This window comes from Muntiacus reevesi, chromosome 2 (genome assembly GCF_963930625.1).
Source record: "Muntiacus reevesi chromosome 2, mMunRee1.1, whole genome shotgun sequence".
Taxonomy (NCBI): Eukaryota; Metazoa; Chordata; class Mammalia; order Artiodactyla; family Cervidae; genus Muntiacus; species Muntiacus reevesi.
In genome coordinates this window covers 45,064,476-45,090,434 of record NC_089250.1, presented here as the reverse complement: position 1 = coordinate 45,090,434, position 25,959 = coordinate 45,064,476, and the positions used below count along the sequence as shown (strand labels likewise).

The 25,959-nt window shown below is 52.0% G+C and overlaps 1 protein-coding gene across 1 annotated transcript in view; it reads right to left on the bottom strand.

Moving 5' to 3' along the window:
• The window catches only part of ADARB2 (adenosine deaminase RNA specific B2 (inactive)), a 222,991-nt gene that overhangs the window by 30,143 nt on the left and 166,889 nt on the right, over positions 1-25,959 (bottom strand). Inside the window, exon 3 of the mRNA XM_065919621.1 lies at positions 24,322-25,193. Coding sequence (XP_065775693.1) covers positions 24,322-25,193 — 872 coding nt within the window. The remainder of the gene's footprint in view (positions 1-24,321; positions 25,194-25,959) is intronic.

The window sequence follows — 25,959 nt, the reverse complement described above, 5'->3', positions numbered from 1 at the left end:
AAAAGCATCAATTCTTTGGTGCTCAGCCTTCTTTATGGTCCAACTCTCACATCCTTACATGACTACTGGAAAAACCATGGCTTTAACTATGTGGACCTTTGTTGGCAAAGTGAAGTCTCTGCTTTTTAATACATTGTGCAAATTTGTCATTGCTTTCCTTCCAAGGAACAAGTGTCTTTTAATTTCATGGATTCAGTCACCATCCACAGTGATTGTGGAGCCCAAGAAAATAAAATCTGTCACTGTTTCCACTTTCTCCCCATCTATTTGCCATGACCTGATGGAATTGGAAGCCAAGATCTTAGTTTTTTGAATGTTGAGTTTTAAGGCAGTTTTTTTCACTCTTCTCTTTCACCCTCATCAGTGGTACAATCAGCAGCAATTAGCAGTGATTCTTTTTTATTTTTTGGTTTGTTTCTGGCTTAGATTTAAAATTTCAGAAGTTTTTTGAAATGTCCCAGTACCAATGACTGTTGTCCCAGCAACAGAGACTTTGGTAAAATGACTCATGATGGTTTTTGCCCTGAGCACTTGTGTTCGCAGTTTAGGGTGTGGGAAGCGGGCTGAGACATGGGCTGTGGCTTCCAGGTCCAGATCCCCTTCTGGGGTTAGCTGAGGTTGTGGCTGTACAGTCAGGGATGCTCTGTCTGAGGCGAATCTTCCTCTTTCTCTACCTCCCACCCTCTGCGTTTCTCACATCTGTTTTCAGGCCTGTTTCCTCCTCTGCTCCTGGCAGTGCCCCCGCAGGTCCCAACTTCTGCTGATCTGACTCTGGATGTACCGTCTGTCTGGCCAGCTCATCCTGCCTGCCCTCCATGTCCTGACTTCACTGTGGTCCTGCCTGCTCACATCTGAGCCCAGCGCGTCTCTTCATTCACCTCAACCTGGTCCTCAGGCTTGAGTTCAGGAACCCCTGTCACCCTCCCCTGTGATTTCCCGTGGCTCCATCATGCTCTTATTCACTCAGCAAGTGTTAGTGGGGCTGTTGTGGACCAAGTGCTGGGCCAAGTACTGGAAACAAGCAAAGAGGATGCGGTTGGTTGTCAGGCTGGGTGAGAGTCTGATGGTGATCTCCACGGCACCTGGTGATGGAAATGTTCTAGGTGACCATGTTTACAATTCTTGAACTGAGCCTTAGGTGGGGCGTTGTCTGCATTGGAAGATAAGCTACAAGTTCCTGTGAGCAAACGTCCCTGGGAGAGTGGGCGTCATGGTCACTGGTGTCGGTACAGCCCAGGGTAGGCCCTCTTCAGCCAGGGGTCAGCTGAAGCTCCTCCCGCCCACTATGTGAGGAGGAGGAGGGGAAATTGGAGACCATCTTGCCCTTTGCAGTCACATCAGGGACTTGTCAGCATCCCCCATTGCCCCCCCACCATCCTGCCCTGCTCCCTGAGACCCCTAAAACTTTCCTGCATCCTCCACCCCTGGGACCTTGTCCCCGGACCTGGGCCCTGCTCCCCAGATGGTGGAAGGTGGTTAAATCAAGTTCTTCTGGAACCAGTGGGCCGGATCTTAAGCCTTCCTGAGAAGTGAAGTGTAATTTAAGAAACTGGAAGAAACGATTGCTCTTGGTCCTAATCCCAGAGTCTGCACTCACTCCAGCGAGCAGGTAATCCCCGCGGCTCTGCGATCCCGCGGGTCCTTAATTACCAGCGTCTCTGGCTCCTCTGCAGGCGCTGCCTGAGCAGCGTCTGTCGCTCAAATAGACTCATGTGAAAATAAATCACTGAGATCAATAATTCAACTTGGAGGTGAAATGGAACAGAAAAACAACTCTCCCCTTTGCCTGCTCCCAGACTCCCAGGCGCTGCTTTTTCATGGATGCGCTGACCTCCACTTTCCATCCAGAGCTCTCAGGCCTGGGTGGCAAGTGGGCGGCTTTGAGGTGACTTGGACACAAGGGCGAGGGTGCCCCTCTCCAGATGTGGGCTCCACGCTGTGGCTTCTGCATTTTGTAGAAACAAAGGCGATGTGGTGCGTCTTCTGGGAGCCGAGGGCCAGCCCCTAGGGGTGCACTGGCCATCTCAGCTCCAGTCAGGGGCCACTGTAGGAGGGGCTGTGATAGGGGGGGCCGTGACAGTGTCCATGGTAGGGTCACGGCAGGAGGAGGCCATGGCAGGTGTAGGCTACACTGCAGCCTTTATCTTAACTGCTTCACACTTGTTTCCACCCTGACCAGATGTCTAAGGTTGGCTGACCCTCGATAAGTTGCACTGAAGGGTTCAGTGAAGGCCATGCGCTCCCCACAGGCTTCGTCACTATTTCTGGGAAGACAGAAGAAAGACAAGCAGATGACGGACAGGCACTGGCCTGGGTGCAGGGCCTCCTTCTGGCCCCGGTCCAGTGAGGTGTGAGCACAGAGGCCTCGGCATGGGGGCCTCAGAGCAGAGAACCCAGGGAGGCTCCACCAGGGCCTTTGGCCACACTCCTGTTCATGCAAAGCTTTCAAAAAATGTGCTTCTGTCTACTTGCTCTTGGAGTTGGAAGAGTTCCAAACTGCCATGACCATCCACACCTCTGCAGACAGCTGGCAGCACTGAGGACCCTCGTGTGAACTTGGCTGGTGACACCTTTGAGATGGAGGTCTGGGAGCCAGCTGTCTGGAATGTTCTGTGGGGCGGCTTCCAGCGTCAGCTCACAATGAAGGAAGGATGGACGGTGAGTGTGGGGAGCCCAGGGGAGCTCAGATGAAGAGAGCTGCCGACTCAGGACCACTGCAGAGGGTCCAGGTCCCCGCTATAGTCCCTACAGAGTTGCACAAGTGTCCACAGATGGGGGTAGCATGTCCACAGATGGGGGACGACTGTCCAAAGATGGGGGACATGTGTCCACAGACGGGGGGATGACTGTCCAAAGATGGGGGACGTGTGTCCACAGATGGGGGACGTGTGTCCATAGACGGGGAACGACTGTCCACAAACCGGGGACGACTGTCCACAGGCGGGGGACGTGCATCCACAGACAGGGGACATGCATCCACAGACATGGGATGAGTGTCCACAGATGGCAGATGTGTGTCCACAGATGGGGTGCAGTCTGTCAGCAACACCAAGAAGCAGTGCTTCCTCTGACACCTGTCCCCTGTTTCTGCAGCGAGGGCTCCCCTAGGCACCCAGTGCCCACCCTACCTGCAGCCTGCTCATTCCCACATGTGGAGGCCATGGCTGCCCCCCAGGAGGCTGGGAGGAAGTCCTAAAAACTGGGGACAGTAACTGATCAGAGGTGTCCACCCCAGCGCTGTCCCTCCGTTCCTGGCCCCCTTCCTCCTGGGACAACGTCCCCCAGGCCCTGTCCAGCTGCCTCTCACCCACCCTGAGTGGCGAGGCCCCAGGAGGGGCTGCAGACCCCAGGGGCAGACGCGCTGAGCGCAGGCTGCTCCTCACCTGACCTGAGCTTCCCTGGACGTGTGGATGATCCGCCTCACAAGGATGAGAAAGGCCCAGCCACAAACAAGTCAGACAGCAGCCACAGAAGTTCCCTCAGATCCCTGGAAGGTGCAGAGGTTCTCCAGGGAAGCAAACCGATCCAGTGGGTGCCATGCTTGGGCAGCCCCCCCGAGGGCCTCTCTGCTCTCTCGGTTTTTGCTGTTAGTGTAGAACTTTCTAGAACACTCTGCTTTTGCCTCGTGATGAGAGGAAGATGGTGGTAGGGAGGCTGCAGGACATCAGCTCTTAAGATAGCCTCCCTCTCCTCCCTGACTGGACAAACGCAGACCAGCCGCTCCACAGCGTGGACATGCTTCAGAGACCCCCACCTCCATCACCCGCTTCTCGGAGGGTCCCCTCTGTAGTCCTGCGGGTCATCTCCCCACAGGGTCTCCACACACATCTGCTGCCATCAGGATGGCCTGAGCCCAGGGTCCCCCGGTTTCCCCCAGCTTGCTGACCGCTGCCCCAGGCACGGCGCCCTGGATGCCAGTGCTAGTCTGGCCTGCGTTCCCTTGGTGCCCAGCACGCCGGATGTCGTGAGATATTGATATGGTTCCACCAGACTTCCTCCTGACATTTGATTTATGGCTCTAAGTGTTCTTTTTCACCTCTCAGCAGTCGATGAGGGATCAGAGGAAATGTCACATTCTCAGTGCTGAGCCCAGAGGGACCTGTCTTAGCCAGCAGGGGCACCCAGGTGGTTCCCCGCCATTGGTGGGGTTCCCAGTGGCCGGGGGTCAGGCCTGAGTCCCTCCCCGGTGCCCCCAACATTTCAAATATTTATCACATTAAATATCAACCTCCAGAATATTGCCTTCGTTTAAGCTTTTCACGTCCCAATGATTTTTTATTATTTCCATCGACTAAAATAAATGAAGAAAATGTTTTAGACTACACTTGAAAGCATGTAAAAATCAATAACTGGATTTTAAAAGATTTAAAATGTCTTGAATACATTCATTTTTCAAACATTTCCTTCTGATCTTTAAATAGCTTTTCTTGGAGCATAACAATTTTTTGAAAAGTCAAATATGGAGCATTAAAGGTATAATTACCATTTTAATTATAACTCAATCATCCTATCTACTCTGCATAGAAATTAAAGCTTTTATGGCAGAATTTTAGGCACTCACAAATGTTCAGGAGCAATTAATGTTACAAGTTTAATTTTTTTTTAAGCTGAGTATGAACTCTGCAGTTCTTAATTTCATCCTTGCTCAGACTGAGACGTGCAGACGCTCCCAGTTGTTATTTCATTTCTAAAGTGAATCCATTCCCACTTCCGAGTCTGTTCCTGCATCCCTCCCAGCTGTAGGACCATGATGGCTAAGGGGCCCTGGAGCCTGGCCTCTCGTGGGGCCACGGGGCTGCGGCTCACCTGACTCCAGGCCTGCCATGTGGAGCATTGTCGGACAACCCACCCTGCGCTGTTTAAAGTCGGTGGTACCGTTAGATTCTTTGTAGTTGGGAAGCAAAGAACAGGACAAAGCCTGAGGAACCTCACGGAGAGGGGGCCCCCCGAGAGCCTGGCCTGGACTTAAAGAAAGTGACTGGGGGGAAGCTCCCAAAGTCTCTATTTCTGCATTAATGAAAACATCATTTGGCTAAAACTCAGCTAGATTTTCATTGCATTTTGCCCCGGAAATGAAATGCTGAAGTGGCAGCTTTCAGGTGGTTTTGCTGTGAGTGCGTGCAGTGCTGGCTCCATGTCTGAAGCCCGGGCTGCAGGGCTGGGCATGTGTGTGGCGTGTGCACTGCCGTGCAGAGTGCAACCTCACCATTTTTCTCCTGGTTAAAGCCCCGTCTAAGATCCGGTCCATTTCCTCTCAGGCTGCCAAGCTCAGGCTAGAAGGAAAATCATTTTTATGGGCATTGCTTCACGAAATAAAATAATTCTGTTTTTAGCAAGTCTGAGATGGGCGCCTCCCGCCAGCATCTTGTGCTGGGTCCCTGCTTTGCTTGTCCCTGGAGCTGGTTTCTAAGGTCTGCATTTTTCTCCCTTGTGCTGGCATCTTACTTTTCTGCTTTTATCAAGAAAAATGGTATTGGAGACAGGCAGACGAGATTTAAAAATGGTGACCACAACAGTCCTCTGCACCTGGGGTGAAACCTCAACCCTGACTGTGCCTACCCACCCTCTTGCACGGTCCTGACAGCCACGCTGACACCAGCAGCCCAGAGCCAGAGGCATGGAGGAGCATCTGGGGGGCACATGACCTCCAGAGGGGATTCATGATGTTACTGTTTCCAGGGAAGGAAGAACCATAAAACCCTGAGTGAACATGACTTAGATCTATAGGCTCTGGGAGACCCTTTGTGTCAATCAGCTCACTCACCAGGAGATGCCCCTTTCTTGGGTCCCCTTTTCAGATCTGGCTTCTCTAGGAGTCCTCAGTGCCCTCTGGGTGGGTAACCTGGGTACCTGAGCATTGGGGGGGGGGGGCTTCCATGGACTTCCCTTGTGGCTCGGGGGCCCTGACAGCAGAGGTGGGCAGAGCTGGGGGCCAGGGGTGGAGCTGGCCAGTTCCTCCTGGCTCTGGCCCCCATGGGTGTGCAGCACCCCTCACTGCAGCACCCACATACTCCCCATCCCTCATGAGATGTGGCTTCCTCAGCCTGGGCCACACCATGGTCTGGGGGTGGGGTGGGGCAGTCACTCTGAAACCCTCCACAGCCCCAGAATCACAAGGGCTTCCTGCTGACCCCATCCATGGACATGTGAGTACCAGGAGGGGCCGCACTCTCTCCGAACTGGTTTGAAATGTTTGCTGCTCACATGTCTAGGTTCTGCCCACCTAGGTTCTGAGAGGTGCATTTGGTGAAGAATATATCATGACTCTATTAGACAAAGGAACATGCATGTCGCCTTCCAGTGTTCATTGCTGTGGGAATTTCCTGGGAGCAGGAAGACCTGACACAAACCTGCCCCCAGAGAAGGTAGAGCTGCCACTGCCAGGACCAGGTGCCCATCTGGGCTCATCCTCACAGCTTGGAGGACGAGGCGGACAGAACCCAGAATCTGTCGCTGTCCCTGTCACCACTGTGAGGCTCTGCTGGGCTGGGACCTCCGGGGCTGTGGGTGGGACACCTTGTCACCCTCCGCCCCCTCATGGACTGAGGGCTCAGCAAACACCTGCCCAGGCCTGCAGGGTATCAGCACCTGGGGGCAGGGGGGGCCTCTCCTGGCACCAGTTCCCCCATCGACAGGCCAGGGGAGTCCCTCACTCCACACAGGTTGGTCCCTTTGTGGGAGATGTCTGTGAATTCTGAAGTGTTGCCATGTGTCAGAATGAGTGACCAAGTGCAGGGGTTCTCTTGTCACCACGAGCAGAAAAGGACCAATGGGTCCCAACCCCACCACGGAGGTGTCTCCCCATCACCCTTGCCGACCCCAGCAGGCCCACAGGCACTGCTGAGATGGAAAGTTGTCCAGAGTGGACGTGGCCAGCTCCAGCAGCTGAGAAACGTGGCCTTGATTTCTGATGTTGGCCAGATGGCGCCTTCCCAAGTCCTGACTGGAGAACAGGAGAAAAATCCTAGGAACTGCCAGCAGAGGGTCAGAGGTTGCCACACCCCAGAGAGTAACAACAGCGAGTACACCTTGGGAAACCAGCTCAAGAGCAAGCCTAGACCTATTCTCCTGGGACAGACTTCATCACGTGTACAAATGCACGGGAGGGAAGAACGTCAGAGGCAGGGAGGAAAGTCCTCACGAAGGTTTCCAGGATGATGGTAAGCAAGCAGTATCCTGCCTTTGGCTCACACCTCAAATATGTTGCTGGGATAAAGCATAAAAATAGCTGAGGTAAACCACAGTGAGTGTCTACTAGGCTCCCCAGGGTGGGTGGAAAATATCTTTCCAAGCAGAGAACCAGAGAATAAATCATATATCCAACAGATTGACTTCATCAGTTCAGTTCAGTCGCTCAGTCATGTCCAACTCTTTGCGACCCCATGGACTGCAGCACACCAGACTTCCCTGTCCATCACCAATTCCCAGAGTTTACTCAAACTCATGTCCATTGAATTGGTGATGCCATCCAACCATCTCATTCTCTGTTGTCCCCTTCTCCTCCCGCCTTCAATCTTTCCCAGCATCAGGGTCTTTTCCAGTGAGTCAGTTCTTTGTATCTGGTGGCCAAAGTATTGGCATTTCAGCTTCAACATCAGTCCTTCCAATGAATATTCAGGACTGATTTCCTTTAGGATGGACTGGTTGGATCTCCTTGCAGTCCAAGGGACTCTCAAGAGTCTTCTCCAACACCACAGTTCAAACGCATCAATTGTTTGGTGCTCAACTTTCTTCTTAGTCCAACTCTCACATCCATACATGACTACTGGAAAAACCATAGCTTTGACTAGATAGACCTTTGTTGGCAAAGTACTATCTCTGCTTTTTAATATGTTGTCTAGTTTGGTCATAACTTTCCTTCCAAGAAGCAAACATCTTTTAATTTCATGACTGCAGTCACCATCCACAGTGATTTTGGAGCCCCCCAAAATAAAGTCTCTCACTTTTTCCACTGTTTCCCTATCTATTTGCTGAGAAGTGATGGGACCAGATACCGTGATCTTAGTTTTCTGAATGTTGAGTTTTAAGCCAACTTTTCCACTCTCCTCTTTACCTTCATCAAACTAAAGTTTCTTTAGTTCTTCTTCACTTTCTGCCATAAGTGTGGTGTCATTCTGCATATCTGAGGTTATTGATATTTCGTCCAGCAGTCTTGATTCCAGCTTGTGCTTCATCCAGCCCAGCGTTTCTCATGATGTACTCTGCATATAAGTTAGATAAGTAGGGTGACAATATACAGCCTTGACATACTCCTTTCCCAATTTGGAATCAGTCTGTTGTTCCATGACCAGTTCTAACTGTATAGAAATTAAAATTTTCTCTGCTTCAAAAACCCTTCATCATAATAAAAAAAAAGGGAGAAAAGATATACACAGCCAATGATGATGGATTAGCACAATCTCCACGAAATGACCATGAACCTAGTAGCTGCATTGATAAGAACGCACTGCAAAGGTGCCTCTTGCGTCTGATGGGCTGACAGCTGGTGTTTTTCCTTTTATGGGGGCTGGCGACTGTGCACACCTCCTTCCCCTCTGTCTTGAGCCTGAGTGTTCTCAACTTGTGTCATTGGTTTCTGTCACACCCTGCCCCTTGGGGACTAGAGGATAAAAACCACCAGTTGGTATGGTTCAATTCCTGGCTGGTAGACAGAACCATCTTGTCTTATCCTTCACCAATGTGAATAATTTCCTTTGGATGTATTCCCAGGGCGGAATCCTCACGTGGATGTGTGTGAATGTCTCTGAGATTACTGACCATGGGCACCTCATCCTTGGTGGGTGCCAGGCCCATGTAGGCTCCCTGTCCACACCCACTCCACAGAGAACAGAGCAGGTCTCTTTTAATAAGCAAATGTCAAAATGGGGCTCCCTGAAGAGCTGAATTTAAGAGAGAGAAGTTTTGATTTATCTGGATAAATAAATCTGCCAGATGGAAGGGTGAGCGCCTGCGTGTCCCCATGACATCACACAGGTGTCACTTTGGTGTGAGCTGGCTTTTCCATGAGGCCAGTCTTGGAACCCTGGCCTGGGCTGACCTTAGTGAAGGCAGAATGACCTCCTCCCTCAAGTGGAGAAGAATGACCGGTCCAGGTTCAACTGGTAGTTCTTAGTTAAGAACTGTAGCAACTCAGACACCGTCAGGATTCTAAGTGCAGGATAATGTGTTTCGGGGGCAGGTGTGTGGATGTAACTGAGTCCGAGAACTGTGGGGACCTGCACCCAGAGTCCCAGGAACTGTGAAAAGTGGATACCTCTTGGGCGGACATGGAGATAAGCCCTTGGGGCTGTAAGTTTGCTTCCATGGGGTGGGGTCGGGGACCCTGGGGGTCTGTACCAGTCACGGTGGATGCCAGCAACCCCAATGAGAAAGGACTCATCAGTTTCGGAGGACAGTTCCAGGCCATGGTCCGTTAGGGAATCCGTGGACCCCCGGCCCCCTCTGGGCCCTTTCAGTAGCTGGGGCATCACGAGAGCGAGGCCTGCAATCCACAAGCTCGTGGAACAAACCACGCAGGGCTCGGCCCCTCACCCCCACACCAGCCAGTGCTCTCCCTGTTTTGTTGTTGAACAGTTCAAACCATGTCACAGGTTTCAGCGTTCCTGTTATCATGCTTTTTTGTAGATCTTCCCAGAGCAGGGCCCAGTCCCCCAATGGTCTGTAACACGGGGAGTATCCTGCCACCTCCCAGCAGTGTGTGTGTCAAACCCACCCCAGGAGCTCCGCACTGAAACTCTGCCTTCACTTTGTTCATCAAGAGACAGCCCCAGGGCAGGGGCTGTAGAGGGCTTCATGACCCACAGGGCTCTGCCGGTTCTCAGATTCAGCACAAAGTTCACACTTGCAGGAGTGCAGCCGCTGGCAGTTATGTAGAGAAAGGGTTTAGCAAAATGCCACAATATTGCATTTCAGCATGACAGAGAGCCCTTGGCAGCCTCCTCGCATTCTGAGCCTGCTGCCAGTTGTGATGTAAAAGCTGTCAGACTAATTCTAAATGGAAATCCAGGCGTTCACAACAATGAAAGTGGGAATAAAATAATAAGAAAAACTTCTGCTATTAAATCTGTTCCAGTGATCCTTAGAAGTTTAAATAATTAAATCTATTAAAATGTATCATGTGTTCAAAATATTTCAGACTGGAAACTGAATGCACTGACATTTCCAGTGTTGGAACCACTGTCTACCTAGTGAGGGGGCTTGGCTCCAGGCAGCAGGATTGTCTGCAAAGGCCTGCACGCTGACCGCACTGCCCTCTGTCCTTGTCTCAGTCACAGTCCTTCCGGCCATGGCTCCTGCCCCATCAGCTCCTGCCTGACACCCTGCTCCGCACACTCGTGGGGATGCACAGTTTCCGTGCACGGCACCCTGGCACTGCAGTGACTGCCCCAGAGCACTGCCTCTTGGCCCCTTTGAGACCCACACATGGCAGCTTGAAGCAGAGAGCCTCCCAGCCACACGGTGGCCCCGATGCTGGGTGTCCCAGGTCAGCCAAGCACGGGGAGTGGGGCACGATCAGGTTCAGAAGACCCAGGATGGCGACCTGTGACTGGGGCCTTAGGACTCATCCTAAGGAGTGCTTTCCAGGACAGAAGGGGCAGGGTTGGTGTCCAGTGTCCCCCTGGAAGGGCACTTCCTTATGTGGTATTTCCGGACAAGTAGGGGCTTACTTACTGGATGGTCACTGAGCCTCATCCTGGTTTTCTTGTGTCTGCAGCCAGGAGGGACACAGGCAGGTCCACTCAGTCACGCGCTTACGCGGTTTCTGGTCAGCCACACGCTCACTTGGTTTCCGGTCAGTCATGTGCTCTCCTGGTTTCTGGTCAGGTGTGGACAGACATCAGCAGACTGGAGCACATGTATGGGGATGGCCTCCCGAGGGCGGGCGGTCCACCAGCATGGCCTTTCAGATGCTGTGTTGGAATCCAGGGATTCCATTCTGATCACAATGAGGACGCCTGAAGTTGTTTTGGACATTCACGCCCCATATGCATTTTAATTCATTTCCAGATGACATAAACCATTCTATTCATTCTACTTGTACACAAATACACAAATTAAAAAACAGTGAGATACGTTCCACAGATGGGGGACGGATGGGAACTTCCTCAGCCTGACACCAAAACCCACAGCTCGTGTCAGACCCACTTGCTTTCAGAGGCACATCTTATAACTCAGCAAGAAAGACCCAAGGGAGACAGTTCAAGGGTCTGGATAGGCATTTCTCCAGAGAAGATGTACCGGCACACAGCACATAGAAAGGCACTCAGTATCGTCAGTCATCAGAGCAATGCAAGTCCACACTCCTGTGAGACGCAATTTCCACCAACCGGGGTGGCTGAAACAAAGACGACGCGCTTGTGGAGACATCAGAGCCTCATGTGTTGCTAGTGGGATTGCAAAACAATGCAATCAGTTTGAAAAGAGTTTGGAAGTTTCTCAAAATGTTAAATACATTTTGAAACAGCAGTTCCATAGTGAGGTATCTACCCAAGAGGAATGAAAAATATGTCCACATAGACGTGTGTGCCCGAATGTGCACAGCAGCATTATTCATAGTAGCCAAAGTGGAACAACCCAAAAGCTGAATGGACTAATACATGGATAAATGTGAAGTGAAAGTCGCTCAGTTATGTCCGACTCTTTGTGACCCCATGGACTATGCAGTCTGTGGAATTCTCCAGGCCAGAATACTAGAGTGGGTAGCCATTCACTTCTCCAGGGGATTTCCCAACCCAGGGATCAAACCCAGGTCTCCCACATTGCAGGCAGATTTTTTACCAGCTGAGCCACAAGGGAATCCCAAGAATACTGGAGTGGGTAGCCTATCCCTTCTCCAGAGGGTATTCCTGACCCGGGAATCGAACTGGGGTCTCCTGCATTGCAGGTAGGTTCTTTACCAACTGAGCTATCAGGGAAGTCCACATAGATAAGTTATTATCTTATACAGATAAATAAAACCAGGTAAATTCATAAAAATGAAGTATCATTTGGCCTAAAAATAAATGAAATACATTGTACAATGTGATGAACCTGAAAAACATTATGCTCCGTGAAAGAAGCCGGACAATGTCACATATTATATGATTCCATTTACATGAAACACCCAGAATAGGTGAATCTTGAGAGACAGAAAGTGGGTGAGTGGTGGCCGGGCCTGGGGAGGGGGAAGTACTGGTGGGCTTTAAGGATGAAATGTCCTAAGATTAGACATAATGGTGGCTGCAGAACTCTGGAAGTATGCCACAAATCACTTTAAAAGGAAGAATTTTATGCTACCTGATTTATATCTCAATAAAATTGTTATAAACTACTGAGATTAAAATACAAAATTTTGAAACTTCTGGGTTCTCAACCATCTACACCTTCCACACTTTGGGACTTTAGCACACTGTTAATCAATATGCTAATCAATATGGACCCACAGACGCATTCACTCAGAATTCCTTAGAAAGCTTCTAGGGGTTTTTCTGGAATCTCCTTTCCAGGAGACATGGTGGTTGCCATTTGGGCTGTTTGCTTCCAGAAAAGCTGATCTCGTCAACATCAGGACACTATATACGACGTGGATCCATTAGACTCAGAATGTCATTTACTGATTTCTCCACTTAAACACATGTAAACATGAAGATCAGGGATCCTGAGAGTTAAAATCCCATATCTGCAGAGGGAAGCCTGGAAATGCTTTTAACCATTGGTGTTATTTTGGTGTCTAATAGATGTCAAATATTCCAACCGAGAATGGTGTATTTTTGATGGTTTGACATAGAATTTAAAGGACCCTAGGACAGTGCAGGTGCTTGCCTGTTGAAGGCAGGGGATTCACGCCGTTGAGGACCACAGCCTTCCACCCACCCCACCTCCTCTTTTATACATCTTTGTGATTTTGGTTCTGTGATGTTATCTGTTCAATTCAGAAACAAGTAACTGGTTACTTAAGTGAATTTGGACAGGACAAATCAATTTATTTGAGAAAGAATCCCAGATTTTCAAACAATTTGTTTCGCTAATTTATGGACTAAAAGTCATTGATCTGATTCATAGTTAGTCCCTCTCCTAGATTCTAGGTTTTCCACCCTGTTTCCTGTCTCCTGCCTGTCCTTAGAAGAAGGTAAGAAATTGCCTGCACAGCCAACCCTTAGACACTTCTGCTGGCGGCAGCACAGGCCCCTCATCTTGGCCGCAAGCGAGCATCTCGGAGCTCAGGCCCAAGCTCTGAGGGAAGTTCTGGCCTGTCTCTCACCCACCGCCACCTCACCTGACATGCCTGGCCCAGCCAAGCGAACTCAGTTTCTGCTCTTGCTCTGTGGTTTTGGTGACTTTGGTGCTGTAATTGTTCCTTTTTACATGACACTCCTCCAATCAGACTTTGCCTTGTCTTGCCAGAGGGACTGTCTCCCCGTGTGTACCAGACTCCTGGATTTGCCCCCACTGAGCCCCGTGCCTTGGGACCCTGACCTTTCCAGCCTCCAAGGGCAGAGGTAGTGGACATGGGGCCCGCAGGCACGCAGAGAGCATCACGGGCGAATGAGAGTCAGGCCTGGATACCGAGTCCTGGATCCACGTCCTGTCCACCATGTCGACTCCAGCACTGTGTGCAGTGGACTAGCTCAGAGTCCTGAGAGTGACTGTGGTCTCAGGAGGTGACTGTCTTCACATCTGTGCGTTTTCTTATTCTGCCAACACTTAACACTTGTAAACAGGCAGAACACTTGTGTTGAACAGAGAAAACTTCTCAGGAAAACAAAGACAAAGCACAGAGGACGGAGTTTGGGGCTGGGGAAAGGCAATACATGGGTCACTACGTGTAGGCAGGGAAGACCCCCCTGAGACGAGGAGGGCGGGGCTGCGCTGTCTGCACTAGATGGTGGAGACGAGAGACAGTGGTCAGAGGCCAGCTGTCCCCACTGTCTGTCCCTCTGTGTGTCCACTGTCTGTCCCCTTGTTTGTCCCCCTGTCTGCCTCCACTGTCTGTCCCCCATCTGTTTCCCCTGTCTGTCCCGTCTGTCCCTCTATCTGTCCCCTTTGTCTGCACCACTGCTCTATCACGCTTGAACTGCAGTGACCACCCATTGGAAGGGGCATAAATGCAACCAAACCAAACCCCAAATCCGCCCCCTCCTACCTCTGCTGCCTCCCTGGTGAAACAGGAAACTGGACCCAAGCAGTCCAGTGGTCCTTCTGTAAGTGTGAATAACCCTTGTAACAGATGTGCTTATCACTCAGGTTCTGGAACAAGAGGTAACAAGTAGACGGAGTGTAGCAGGAGTTACCTCTGCACCAGCTTCATCTCTGAACATTTTGTATCTTGTTCTCATTTATACCCTTCCCCAACGTTAATTATGAAGTTTTAGCAGGACTAAGAATCATTTGGAGTACTTGTGAAAAATGCAACCCAAGATATTCTGATTTGGTGATTTCAGAGTAAAGGCCAGGTTCTGCCCTTAAAGATGGTGCCCAGGCAAACCTTACACAGGAGACATTGGGCCACAACTTGGAAAACACTCAAGGGTCAGAGCTTCCTCTTGTATACTTCTGTGTGTTCCCAGCACCTGGCACATTGCCTGGGGCAGAGTGCTGCCCCTTAAATATGTGTAGGATGATGGATGGATGGATGGATGGATGGATAGATGGATGGATACATGGAAACCAATGTCTTTGCCAGTAGGCCTGCTATTGGCAAGCCATCGGTGAGACTATGAACAAACCTTGACAGTCATTTATGCCTTTTCTAAATCTTAAGAAATATTTTGATATGACTTAAATAAGAATAAATCAGTTTCTGCCTAAACAGGAAGAACTCTGTCACTTTTCTCGGATTTCAGAAGTCATCGAAGCAAAATTTGCAGCCCCATTTTCTCACTGTTTCTGCAACTAGCTCTTTGCCCGGCTCTTCCTATTTGGCACAAGCAACTCAGACGTGTTTGCATCACAATAAACTGCCTGCCATGTGGGTCTTAACATTGGGTTGCTGTGGTTAATATGACCATTCATAGCATGTTTCCATATATCTTCATTACAAATGAAAACATAATTAACTCTTATTCAAAAAGAATTTGGTTGTGAAATCCAGTGATTTCTAGTTATGTCCCCCATTTTCAGAAACTCCAACGCACAGTCATTCAAATTCATGGGATGCATAAATGCAGCACCAGTTCATTTCAGAACTACTGTTTGTATGCTGGAACATCCCCCAAAGAGGCTCCCAGACCATGGGACTCTGTGACGCATTTAAAATGTCACTCCCTTTAGTAATCAGACACACCCCAACGGAATACTGCAGTGTCTCCATTAAGGCGATTACCTTGTTATCGTGATGATTTTCCTGTCTGTCTCTCATGCTCACTGTGATTTAATGAATTTTATCATGTTTACCTTTGTTTGTTCAGGTTTTCTGTACTTGTTGCCTATTTAATACTCTGAGCAGTTGAAGGACATTAAGCAGTTGAATGGTATTAAGCAGTGCCTTTCACTGGATGCCTTCAGATTTCTCATATGTCATGTGAACCCCCAAATGTTCATAAAGTCAGAGTTCTTGCTTTAGAAAGGCAGATAATTCTGTATTATGATCCATGGGTACTGCATGGCTGTGGGAGGAAAATGAAGGGCTTGAGGGTTCCTGGAATATTTCTTCTTGTTATAAAGTAAGAACGACCTTTGCAACTCCGTTTAGGCTCAGCTGCTTGTGAATTATGACATGTTCCTCTCGGAGAGACACTTCCTGCATCCCACTCGCCCTCAGAAGACCACAGAAGTTCTCTGCAGAAAAAATTACCCTTTCTTAGTCCTCAGAGGGTAGCCTATGTCAGGCAGAGTTTTATTATTGTCCTTAGTCCAGGGAAGAATTACTTTCGGGAAGTTTCGGCTCATTACTTCTGGTCTTCATCAGCTGTTCTCGGGGGCCATGGCCTTTACTGCACACGGCAGCCCCTTCCCACTCTTCTGGGCTCCCCCTGCCCACGGAGACAGAGCAGGTAGCCCGACAGCAGAGCCAGACTCAGGAGACCCCGGAGCTGGGCCATTTCAGAATGAATTCCAAGAGATTTATCCCTTTTTATTTAAAGACCTGTTTTGTCAGTTTTACATGTAACCAAAAGTTATATGTAACTTTTTTTGAATCAGGCTCAACTGCCCAATTGAATCAGGTCCAACTGTCCACCCAAAGTGTTGTCTATAATGATGTGGAATTTTTTCATTGGGTGAATTTCCCATTTTGGGTGGCTCCCCCCTGGCCACGGCTCCTATGACGAGAGTGGGAGATAGTCCAGGCCTCTGGGAGGCTCCCTCATGTTTCTCAGAGTGGACGAAGTGGTGGGGTCAATGGTTTTTAGGCTGGAAGGAGACAACTTTCCTTGCTCTCTTGTCCCAGCCATTAGTCCTGGGGAGTGGTGGGCAGATGCTGTCTGTAGGGCTTGGAGGCTGGGATCTGCCAGCCGCCCACCTGGACATTCATGTCAGTCTGGATTCATCTCTAGTCACCAGCATGTTCTGTGGTTCCATAGTCTGAATTCAAAGCATCGTTTCCTCCTGAGACTCTTTTCAATTCTTAGTTAGATGGCTCATGGCTTTGCTGTCTGTCGGAGTCTCTCTTTCCTGGATGACCACTCCCCACCCACCGGCCCCCCATAGCCTGTCTGCAGGGTCACATGCAGCCCTCAGCAGCTTTTCCCTGAAGCCAACTCTTTGCCTGGAGAAAAGTGGATGAGATCCAGTCTGCCGCAGGGTCGACACAGGCAGAGCCACACCTCTGCTGGGCTGACTCAGGGAAGCAGGTGGGGGCCTTGTTGTTGGGCCCTCTTCCTCCGAGAGCCGTCAGAGCCTCTGTCCATCCCTGTCCTGGTTTGTATAATTGCCCACACGGCCTAGGGCTGTATTCCTGCTTGCCTCCCAACTGCTTTGATTACGAAAGACAAACACCACCAAACACAGTTCAAATACCAACCAGCCCCGGGTAAACGGGGTTTGTGCCACAATTGTCTAGTCAACACGTCCATTTAGGAGGGCTTTCTACAGGCACAGGTGTCCTGGTCACTCAGAGGAGGGATGGAGTGTCCACTGACGACACGTCCCTGCTCTCCTGAGTGCACACCCTGAGTTGAGAAGGGTTCCTAACCCCGAGCACAGGGGTGGGGCGCCACTGGCTTCTGACGAGAATGTTAGTTTGCTTCTTGCTCGAGGACCGTCACCTGAGATAACAGGGTGTTCATGGCCAAGCAGAAAGGGAGCGGGACCTCTGCGGAACACGGTTGTCCCACAGTCCATTCCTGGGGGCAGGGCAGAGGCAAACGGCCACCGGGCAGCCGCCCTCCGTCGTGTGCAGGCCCCCAGCTCCGTGGGTGGAGCTGCTGTCTCCCCGGAGATGCTCCTCTTCGCCTCCTCTGGCTCTTCCTCCCAGTTGCTGTGTTTTATCTGCTGTCGGTCCCCTTCACTGTGACAACGTGTCCCCAAGGAAGAGGGGGCCCAGCTCTCCCCACAAAGCCTGTCATCTACACAGCCAAGGGCAGGCTCCGTGCTGACGAAGGTGATCTTCTTGTGAGGGAGTCGGCTTGCTCTCCTGCTCCGTCATTTTGGGGGACCCTCACCTGGGAGCCCCCTTTCTGTTGCTGGCCCTGCTGCTCTGGCCCACTCTGTGTCCTGTGTCACTCCCACTATGACAGGCCACGCGCTGCCCCGTTATTTAGGTGGATCTGTTTCCTCAACAAATCTGTAAAAGTGTTGGGAACTCGGGGAAGGCAGCCTGGAGCTTGACTGAGGGTCTCTGCCTTCCGACGTCCTGTGACCCTCCTCCTAGCTTCACCAGCCAGACTTTGGTGGGAGAATTTCATTTTCCTGCCCCTCAGGCCTGCATCTGCACAATGGGAACATGAGTGGTGCCCCCTCCATGGTTCTGTGAGGCTCAGATGTGCTATTATATGTAAAGTGTGTGCAGCAACATGTGACACAGTCAGTGTCTGATACATATCATCCCTTCATATCACTATGGGCCATCCCGGCATTGCCAGTGTCAGTCATGGCTGTGGAATCATGAGTGATTTATAGCTTGGTAAAGCTTGGTTTACAGTCTCTGCTTAATTGATCAACACTCATGTTAACCATATTTGAAGACACCAAACACTGTATGGGGAACACACAGGTTTAAAGACACATTTATCTCTTCCAACTTCAATTGTATCAAACTTTTTGTAGTAGAAATTCAGATGCTGGGGCTATTATATAATTGTAGATGGTACATTGCATCCATCATGCTTAAGTGTACAAGTGTACATTGTATTGTACAATTATATTGTATATACATTATATAGGTTGTGTTGTACAAATTATATTTTGTAGATACTGTATGTACGTTGTACAGGTTGTATCATATAAATTAAATTGTGTACACATTGAGTATACAGTTGTAAAAATTATATCACATAAATTATATTGTGTATACATTGTATCATATAAGTTATAGTGTATGTGCATTGTACAAATTGTATCATAAAAATTATATTGGGTATACTTTGTACAGATTGTATCATATAAATTATATTGTGTACACATTGAGTGTACATTGTGCAAAAATATATAAATTATATTTTATATACATTGTACAGATTGTATAATATAAGCTATATTGTATATACAATGTGTGTACCTTGTAGAAACTGTATTATATAAATTACACTATATAGGCATTGTGTATACATTGTATAGATTGTATAAGTTATATTGTGTAGAGACTGTGTGTACATTGTACAGATTGTATCATATAAGTTAAATTGTGTATACATTGTGTGTGCACTTTACAAATTGTCTCATATAAATTATATTGTGTACGCATTGTATATACATTATATAGATTGTATAATTAAATTCTATTGTGCAGATACTGTGTGTACATTGTATAGGCTCTATCATATAAGTTACATTGTGTACACACTGTGTGTACACTGTGTCAATGCACAAGTGTATTGTTAGCATCTACAGAGCCTTCAGCAGTCTCACTGCAGGGGTTTTTGGAGTCAGGGGCCAGGGTACGTGACAGCAGCCAGGGGACCTGTCACTCCTCTCTGGTCATCAGCGCTTCTACTGAGGAGATGAGGATGTGGGGAAGGCCAGCGCTGGCTGGACAGGCAGGAGGATAGAAGGCTGCTCTTTCCTCCTCAAGGACCACAAGAGGGTGTCTGTGGCCACAGATCACAGATGGAGCCATGGAGTTGAATGCAAGGAGGCTCCCTGGACAATCATTGCCTCGCCTTGGGAAGAATGGCCATGGCCAAGCATGAAACACTGAAAGGGAGGTGGATGGGCTGCTGGGACCAAGGGCCCCTGTGGACCCGGCAGTGGACATGTGGCCAGGACAGAGCCAGCTGGAGCATTTGGGGGAGTGAGGCCACTGGGGCTCAGGAGGGGGGGTCTCACGGGGTCCCACTGCTTTTTTGGGGTGTCCTCAGGGGAAAACACCATGGATGGTGTTGAGCCATCTCAAAGCTGAGCGGGTGTGATTTCCACCCTCTGTAATTCAGGCCCATTTGAAATCTGAGGACCTGCTCCTGCTGATCTGTCGAGGTGACACTAGTGACTATTCTGTTTAGGGTAGAGGTCAGCAGGGATGTGAAACCAGACAACCTGTGAGGTGGCCAGGCAGCAGGGGAGGGGCTCTGTTGTGTCCCCAAGTGCGGCTGTTCAGGTCGAGGTGCAGTCAGCCCCGGGTCCAATTCCATAGCCTAGGTATGTGCGGGAGCTCGAATCCAAATTTGTGGTAAAGGGCTGACCTCCTCTGGAGGCATTTTTATTTCCATGATGTTACATGTCCCTTAATTCCCCCTCCCAGCAGACAGCTGTGCCAGCAGGGAGCAGAGAAGGTGCTCTGGGCACCTGACCAATGGCTAGGCCTGGCCGGGGCCATCCGCTCCCTGGGAGGACCTGCAAAGGGCTTGATCAGCATGCAGCCTTGGTAGCTGGTTTCAAAGGCACACCCTCCCACCCTTGGGGAGAAAGTGTGCTGCTTGCTTTGACTGAATCTTTCAGACACTGTTAGTACCACCGCAGGCTGACATAGAAATTTAAAAAAAGAAAGAAAAACAAACAAAAAAGGGCATCACTGAGGGCGAAAGACTTCGGAGCAAGACAAGCCCGTGGTTTTCACACGGGGGGCCGTGTGTCACTATCTCCCCTCCCCTCTCCACCAGCATTCACCGTAACTTTCAGTCACTTTCTTCTCCATCATGTGACTGATGCTCTTCTGTTTCCGGAGAGTAGAAGGACTGAGAGACAAGGCTTTCTGGAAGAATTTAATGTGTTGTGAATCCCAGTCTTCTTACGCCAGGGGTGAGGAGTAAGACCACAGAGGCACAGGTCTTGTGATTTTTACCTTTTTCTTTTTTAACAATGATGTTCCAGCTAACGAGCATTTATTTTCTGTCATGGTCTTGTTACTGCGTTCACATTTCTTGTGAACCTAGAGGAAATCTGAGCTTTAGGCTGGCCCTCCACCTCCCCCTGGTCTCCGTGGGCACCTCATCAGTCGTGTTTGCACCCTGACCACTCACTTAGGCCTGCGCCGGGCGGTAGAGAATTTAATAAAGTTGTGTTCTCGTTACTCTGGCAAAGAGACCTGAAGTCAGATCTCATGAAATTGAGGCTGGTTCTGAGACACCCCTTGTGTTGAGGAGGTGGTGGAAATCCAACGTATCTGTGATTTTAATCTGCATTGAGAATTCTTCAGAACTGCTTCAGACTCAAGGCCAAAACCAGCCTAAATGACTATCTTTACTGCTGGACAGGGGCGCTCAGCCTGGAGGGACAGATGCCTCACTTGCCCAAGGAGGGTGGTGTCTGGGCGCCGAGGGCAGGGGTCCCTGGGGGTGGATCCCTTGGGTCTGAGCTGAGGGGCTCCTGGGGGGCTATGTTGCTCAGAGTTGTCCTCAGGATGGGCAGAGCCTCTGACCCACCAAGCCAGCCCCACTGAGATCTGTTCTGGGCTGAGGCTGCACAACCCAGGGCAGGTCCTGACCCGCCTGCATGGCATCAGCACTGCAGACGCCTGGTCCTGGGCTTCCCACAGCCAGAAGTCCCACACTGCTGACTGACCGTATTGGCGGGCCTGTCGGACGAGCCATTGAACAAGACCCCAGGTGTTCTGTGCACTGAGCCTGCCCCCAGGGCAGAGAGTGCCAAATCCTGAGCTGGATACCCCAGGGCCAGAGGCCGGGTCTCTCCAGGATGAACGCTGTCACCCTGCCACCTGCCCCGGACTTGAGCAGGGGCCTCACAGAACTTCCTGGGGGTGTGCACAGCAGGAACAGGGGCATGACTCCTGACACAGGTGCTGGCGGCATGGTCACACAGGTGACAAGTCATGACCCTGATGACCAGGCCTGGTGTGAGTGGAAAGGATGCATTGCAGACAGCATAGATGCCCGGGCAGAGGAGGCAGAGGAGCTGCGTCTACAGGGACCCTGGAGTCTCTGAATCTAGACCACGTCCAAAGTAGGGTCTGGACTTAATAAGGCCCCGGAGGTTGCCTGGTGTTTAAAGGGGAGCGGGCAACACGCTCCAGGACAGCCTGGGGAGATGGATGGACCACAGCCTCCCACTGCTCTGCACCCTCCGTCATCTGGGTGGGTGTTAGCTGACTGTCAGGGAAGAATTATTTAGCGGCGGCAGCTTTCACTGATATGGTGCATTCTGGGGTCAAACGACTGTTATAAAGCAGCAGTGCCGCCCGGTTCCCACGTCTCGAGAGCGCAGGGTTGACAACGTGAAAGGAAAGATGTCACGGCAGGCTCACGGACATCCTTCAGCCCTCATGCAAGGGTGTGTGTGTGTGGGCTTGTGTGCACAGCAGAGTTGGAGGAAGGGCTCTGCTCACTAAATAGCATCAGGCAGAGGAGGGAGGCCTTCTTGGGCAGCCCAGGTCACCTGGTCTGAGAGGGGCTGAGGGGCTTCCTTGGAAGGTGTTGGGGGGGGGTCAGAGCTATAGGCGAGGTGGAGACTCCAGGCAAAGGAGAGGGGGAGAGACAGGTGGGGGCATCAGGAAGGGACAGCAGGGCCACCACGCTCCAGGACCCGTGTCAACGCCAGACACTCGCCTCTATCTGCACTGTGTGTCATCTGAGGCTGTGTGGGAGGCAAGACATGGGGAGATAATGGGCCAACCCCTCCAATTTGCTCCTAGAATGTGCAGTAAACATTTGAAAATTAATGAAGGGGTTGGGGGCAGAGGTAGCAGGAGAAACAGCTGCCCCCGGGGTTCCCCATTCAACAGTTTCTGTCCTTCATGAGGCTGAGTTGTAGGGACCAGACCGATACCCGCTGGGCCCGTCCATGCTCTGTGATTGCCAGAGTCAGAGAACTGCTCATTGGATGGATGAGAGGATGGACAGATGGACAAATGGGTAGAGGGATGGATGGACGGATGGATACTGGCTCCTGGCTGTGATTTGACATGAAGGCTCCGTCCTAGTGCATTTATTTGGTTCACTGTCCAGAACCCCTCCAGCACCCTGAGTCCACCCCTAGTGGACACATGACCTCATGAGGCAAACAGTGGGTTCTATGTGAGGTGCCGTGAGATGAGGACACCCTGGTCTGAGCAGAGATTTACAAGTGCTGAGCTCTGACTAGGGACCCCGTGCAGACTGAGGGGCTTTAACTGCAAAATCTTCTCCCCCATTGATGAGGGAGTGGATGAGGGGGACCTCTTGTGTCACCTCAGAGGGGACAATGCTCATAGATGAGCAGAAGGAGGAGGAGGCAGGAGAACAGGTCCCAACACAAGGACGGTGCGCAGGGCCCCCTGTGCAGGGCTGAGCTCTGTGAGGTGCTCGCCTGTTGTCGGCGACAAGCCCCGAGGCAGTGCGGGGCAGGTCCCCCCGAGCTCCTTGCCCACCCAGCCCTCTGTTCCAGCAGAACGCCAGCCCTGGAGTCAGAGACACAGCCCAGACCTGCGCCAAACACGCCAACTGCACAGAACATACCAATCTGCACCGAACACGCCGATGGGCACCAAAAAAACCAATGGGCACTGAACACGCTGGCTGGCACTGAACACGCTGACGGGCACTGAGCATGCTGACCTGCTCCCAACATGCCGGCGGGCACCGGGCATGCCAATGACGGGCACTGAAAACACTGGTGGGCACCAAACATGCCAATGGGCACCAAACACACTGGTGGGCACTGAGCATGCTGACCTGCACCGAATACACCAGTGGGCACTGAACATGCCGGCAGGCACTGAACACGCTGGCGGGCACTGAACATGCTGACCTGCACCCAACACACCGGCAGGCACCGAACATGCCAATGACGGGCACTGAACACGCCGGCGGGCACCGAACACGCCAATGGGCACTGAACATGCTGGTGGGCACTGAACATGCTGACTTGCACCGAACACGCTAATAGGTGCCAAACATGTCGGTGGGCACTGAACATGATGGTGGGCACCGAACACGCCAATGGGCACTGAGCATGCTGACTTGCACCGAACACGCTGATGGGCACCGAACATGCCTGCGGGCACTGAGCATGCTGGCGGGCACCGAACATGCCAATGGGCACTGAACATGCTGACTTGCACCGAACACGCTAATAGGTGCCAAACATGTCGATGGGCACTGAACATGATGGTGGGCACCGAACATGCCTGCGGGCACTGAACACACTGGTGGGCACTGAACACGCCAATGGGCACTGAGCATGCTGACTTGCACCGAACACGCTGATGGGCACCGAACATGCCTGCGGGCACTGAGCATGCTGGCGGGCACCGAACACACCTATGGGTGCCAAACATGCTGGTGGGCACCGAACATGCTGACCTGCACCAAACACGTTGACAGGCACTGAACACGCCAGTGGGCATTGAACATGCTGATGGGCACTGAACACGCTGGCGGGCACTGAACATGCTGGCAGGCACTGAACATGCCAATGACAGGCACTGAACACACCAGTGGGCACCAAACATGCCGGTGGGCACGGAACACACCAATGACGAGCACTGAGGGGCTGTCCTGCCATGCCACCCTCTCGGGGGCAGGGAGCCCTCCCCCCACTGCCCTGTCCCTTGGGGCCAGCATCACCGTTGCCAAGACAGCTGGCTGCCCAGCTTTCCATCACTTCTGCGGTCCCTCGGCATTCCTTCCCTTCCCACCTTTGCTTTCAGGCTCTCTCTCCCCAAACCTGAGCTCAGCTCCTGCATTGAGGCAGGAGGGGCAGCACCTGCTTGTCTGGGAGGCGCAGGGTACCCCCCCACACATGGGGATGGAGCAGGGGGACTGCCCACTGCCCCCGCCCCGCTCTGCCCCCTGGCAGCCACCCGAGGGCTCTCACCTGGGGCAGGAGGTGACTTCTACTCCTGCTGGGGACGTGGCCGGGCAGCCGGATGTCGAAGAGGGCCTGTAGGGCGGCCTGGGCGGCCTGGCCCTTGGCCAGCTTCTTGCTGCGTCCCGAGCCCTCGAACGTCCTCCCGTCCACGCTGACGGCCATGACGAAGCTCTGAGCACGCCGCTTCTCTGGCTCTGAGAGGCACACGTAGCGCAGGCCAGATCGCAGCTCGTTCAACAGCACCACTGGGTTCCCAGTGCCTGGGGCTGTGGGTCCCCCCAGGCCCAGGTCCAGCGGGCGGCCCAGGAGCCGGCCCCTCCGGCAGGCTGTGGACAGGCACTCGGGGGCAGGGGGCCGCCAGCCCGGGAAGCCCTCGCTGGGTGCTGCGGGCTCGAACCGCTGGAACAGGGCGTCGGGGAAGTCGGCCTGGTCGGAGGTGAAGTCAGGGGCCATGCCACTGGGGGCTGGGGGAGCCTGGCCCGCGTTGGGGAGCTGCACGAAGGAGCGGAGGGCCAGTTCAGCTGCCCGCATCTTGGCCTTCTTTTTGGTGGGCCCGGTGCCCTCAAAGGTGAGCCCGTTGACGTCCACGGCCACGGCGAAGATGGGCGCATGCACCGGGCCGGTCTGCGACACCATGCGAAACTGCAGGCCTGGCCGCAGCTCATGCAGCTGCACCAGTGCATTCTTGGGTGCTACGGACCATGAGAGCCGCCGCCACAGCAGCCTCAGGGGACACAGGTGTCCACCATTGCCCTCCTCCAGCGGCCGCTTCCTCTTCAGGCCGGGCGCGCCCCCTCGGGCCCTGTCCCCGGCCGGTGGTGGCCTGGCCTCCAGGTTGCTCACATTGCGGTTCTCCTTGACGTCAGCACTGCTGGTACCTGGTGGGGAGACAGACCGTGTGACCCAGGGCTGTGGGGACCATGGGCCGCGCCTCTGACGACCCCCCTCAGCACCTTGGCCAAGGGGTGGGAATAACCCGCAGTTTCCCAAACTGGAGGTAAAGACGGAGGGAGTAACAGCTCAACCCCAGAAGCCCACAGCAAGTGCCCAGAAACTCTCTGGGAGCTCTCCATGTTCTTACTGATCTCCCAGATGTGAGATGGGGGAGGCAGTGTGTGTGATCAAAGTGGCTGGTGATCAGGCCGCCCTCTGAGCCTCTCAGGAGAATGTTTATCTTGGAGGAACCACCCGGCAGGCCCAGCTTGCCCTCCTCCTGGCCTGAGATCGTGTCCACACTCTCTGGTCATAATCCCAGGTCTGTCAGCCTCAAAGTTTAAAGTGAGTCAGGCAGATCCAAGCATGGAGGAAGACCCCACCTACGCTGATCGGTAATTAAAAGCTGATAGAAGTGCAGTCTCCCAGGCCATCCTGATACATGCTCTGGGGGTGATGCCACTCGTAGTTTCTGCAGACAGGCAGATTAGGGGTTCAACTCCCCCCAGCACAGCCTCCCAAGTAGTCTGCATGAAGTCAGGGAAGCTGCAGGGCAGGGCAGTGGTCATTCTGTGGCTCCGGGTCAAGCAGGTGAGAGGTCAAAGTCCCCCACAACCATGGTGAGTGTGTGTGACCTTGGGCAGCCCCTCCGCCTGCCTCAACTCCATTTTCTTAAGATGGAAACCGGGTTTGGCAGCTCTTGCCTCCGGG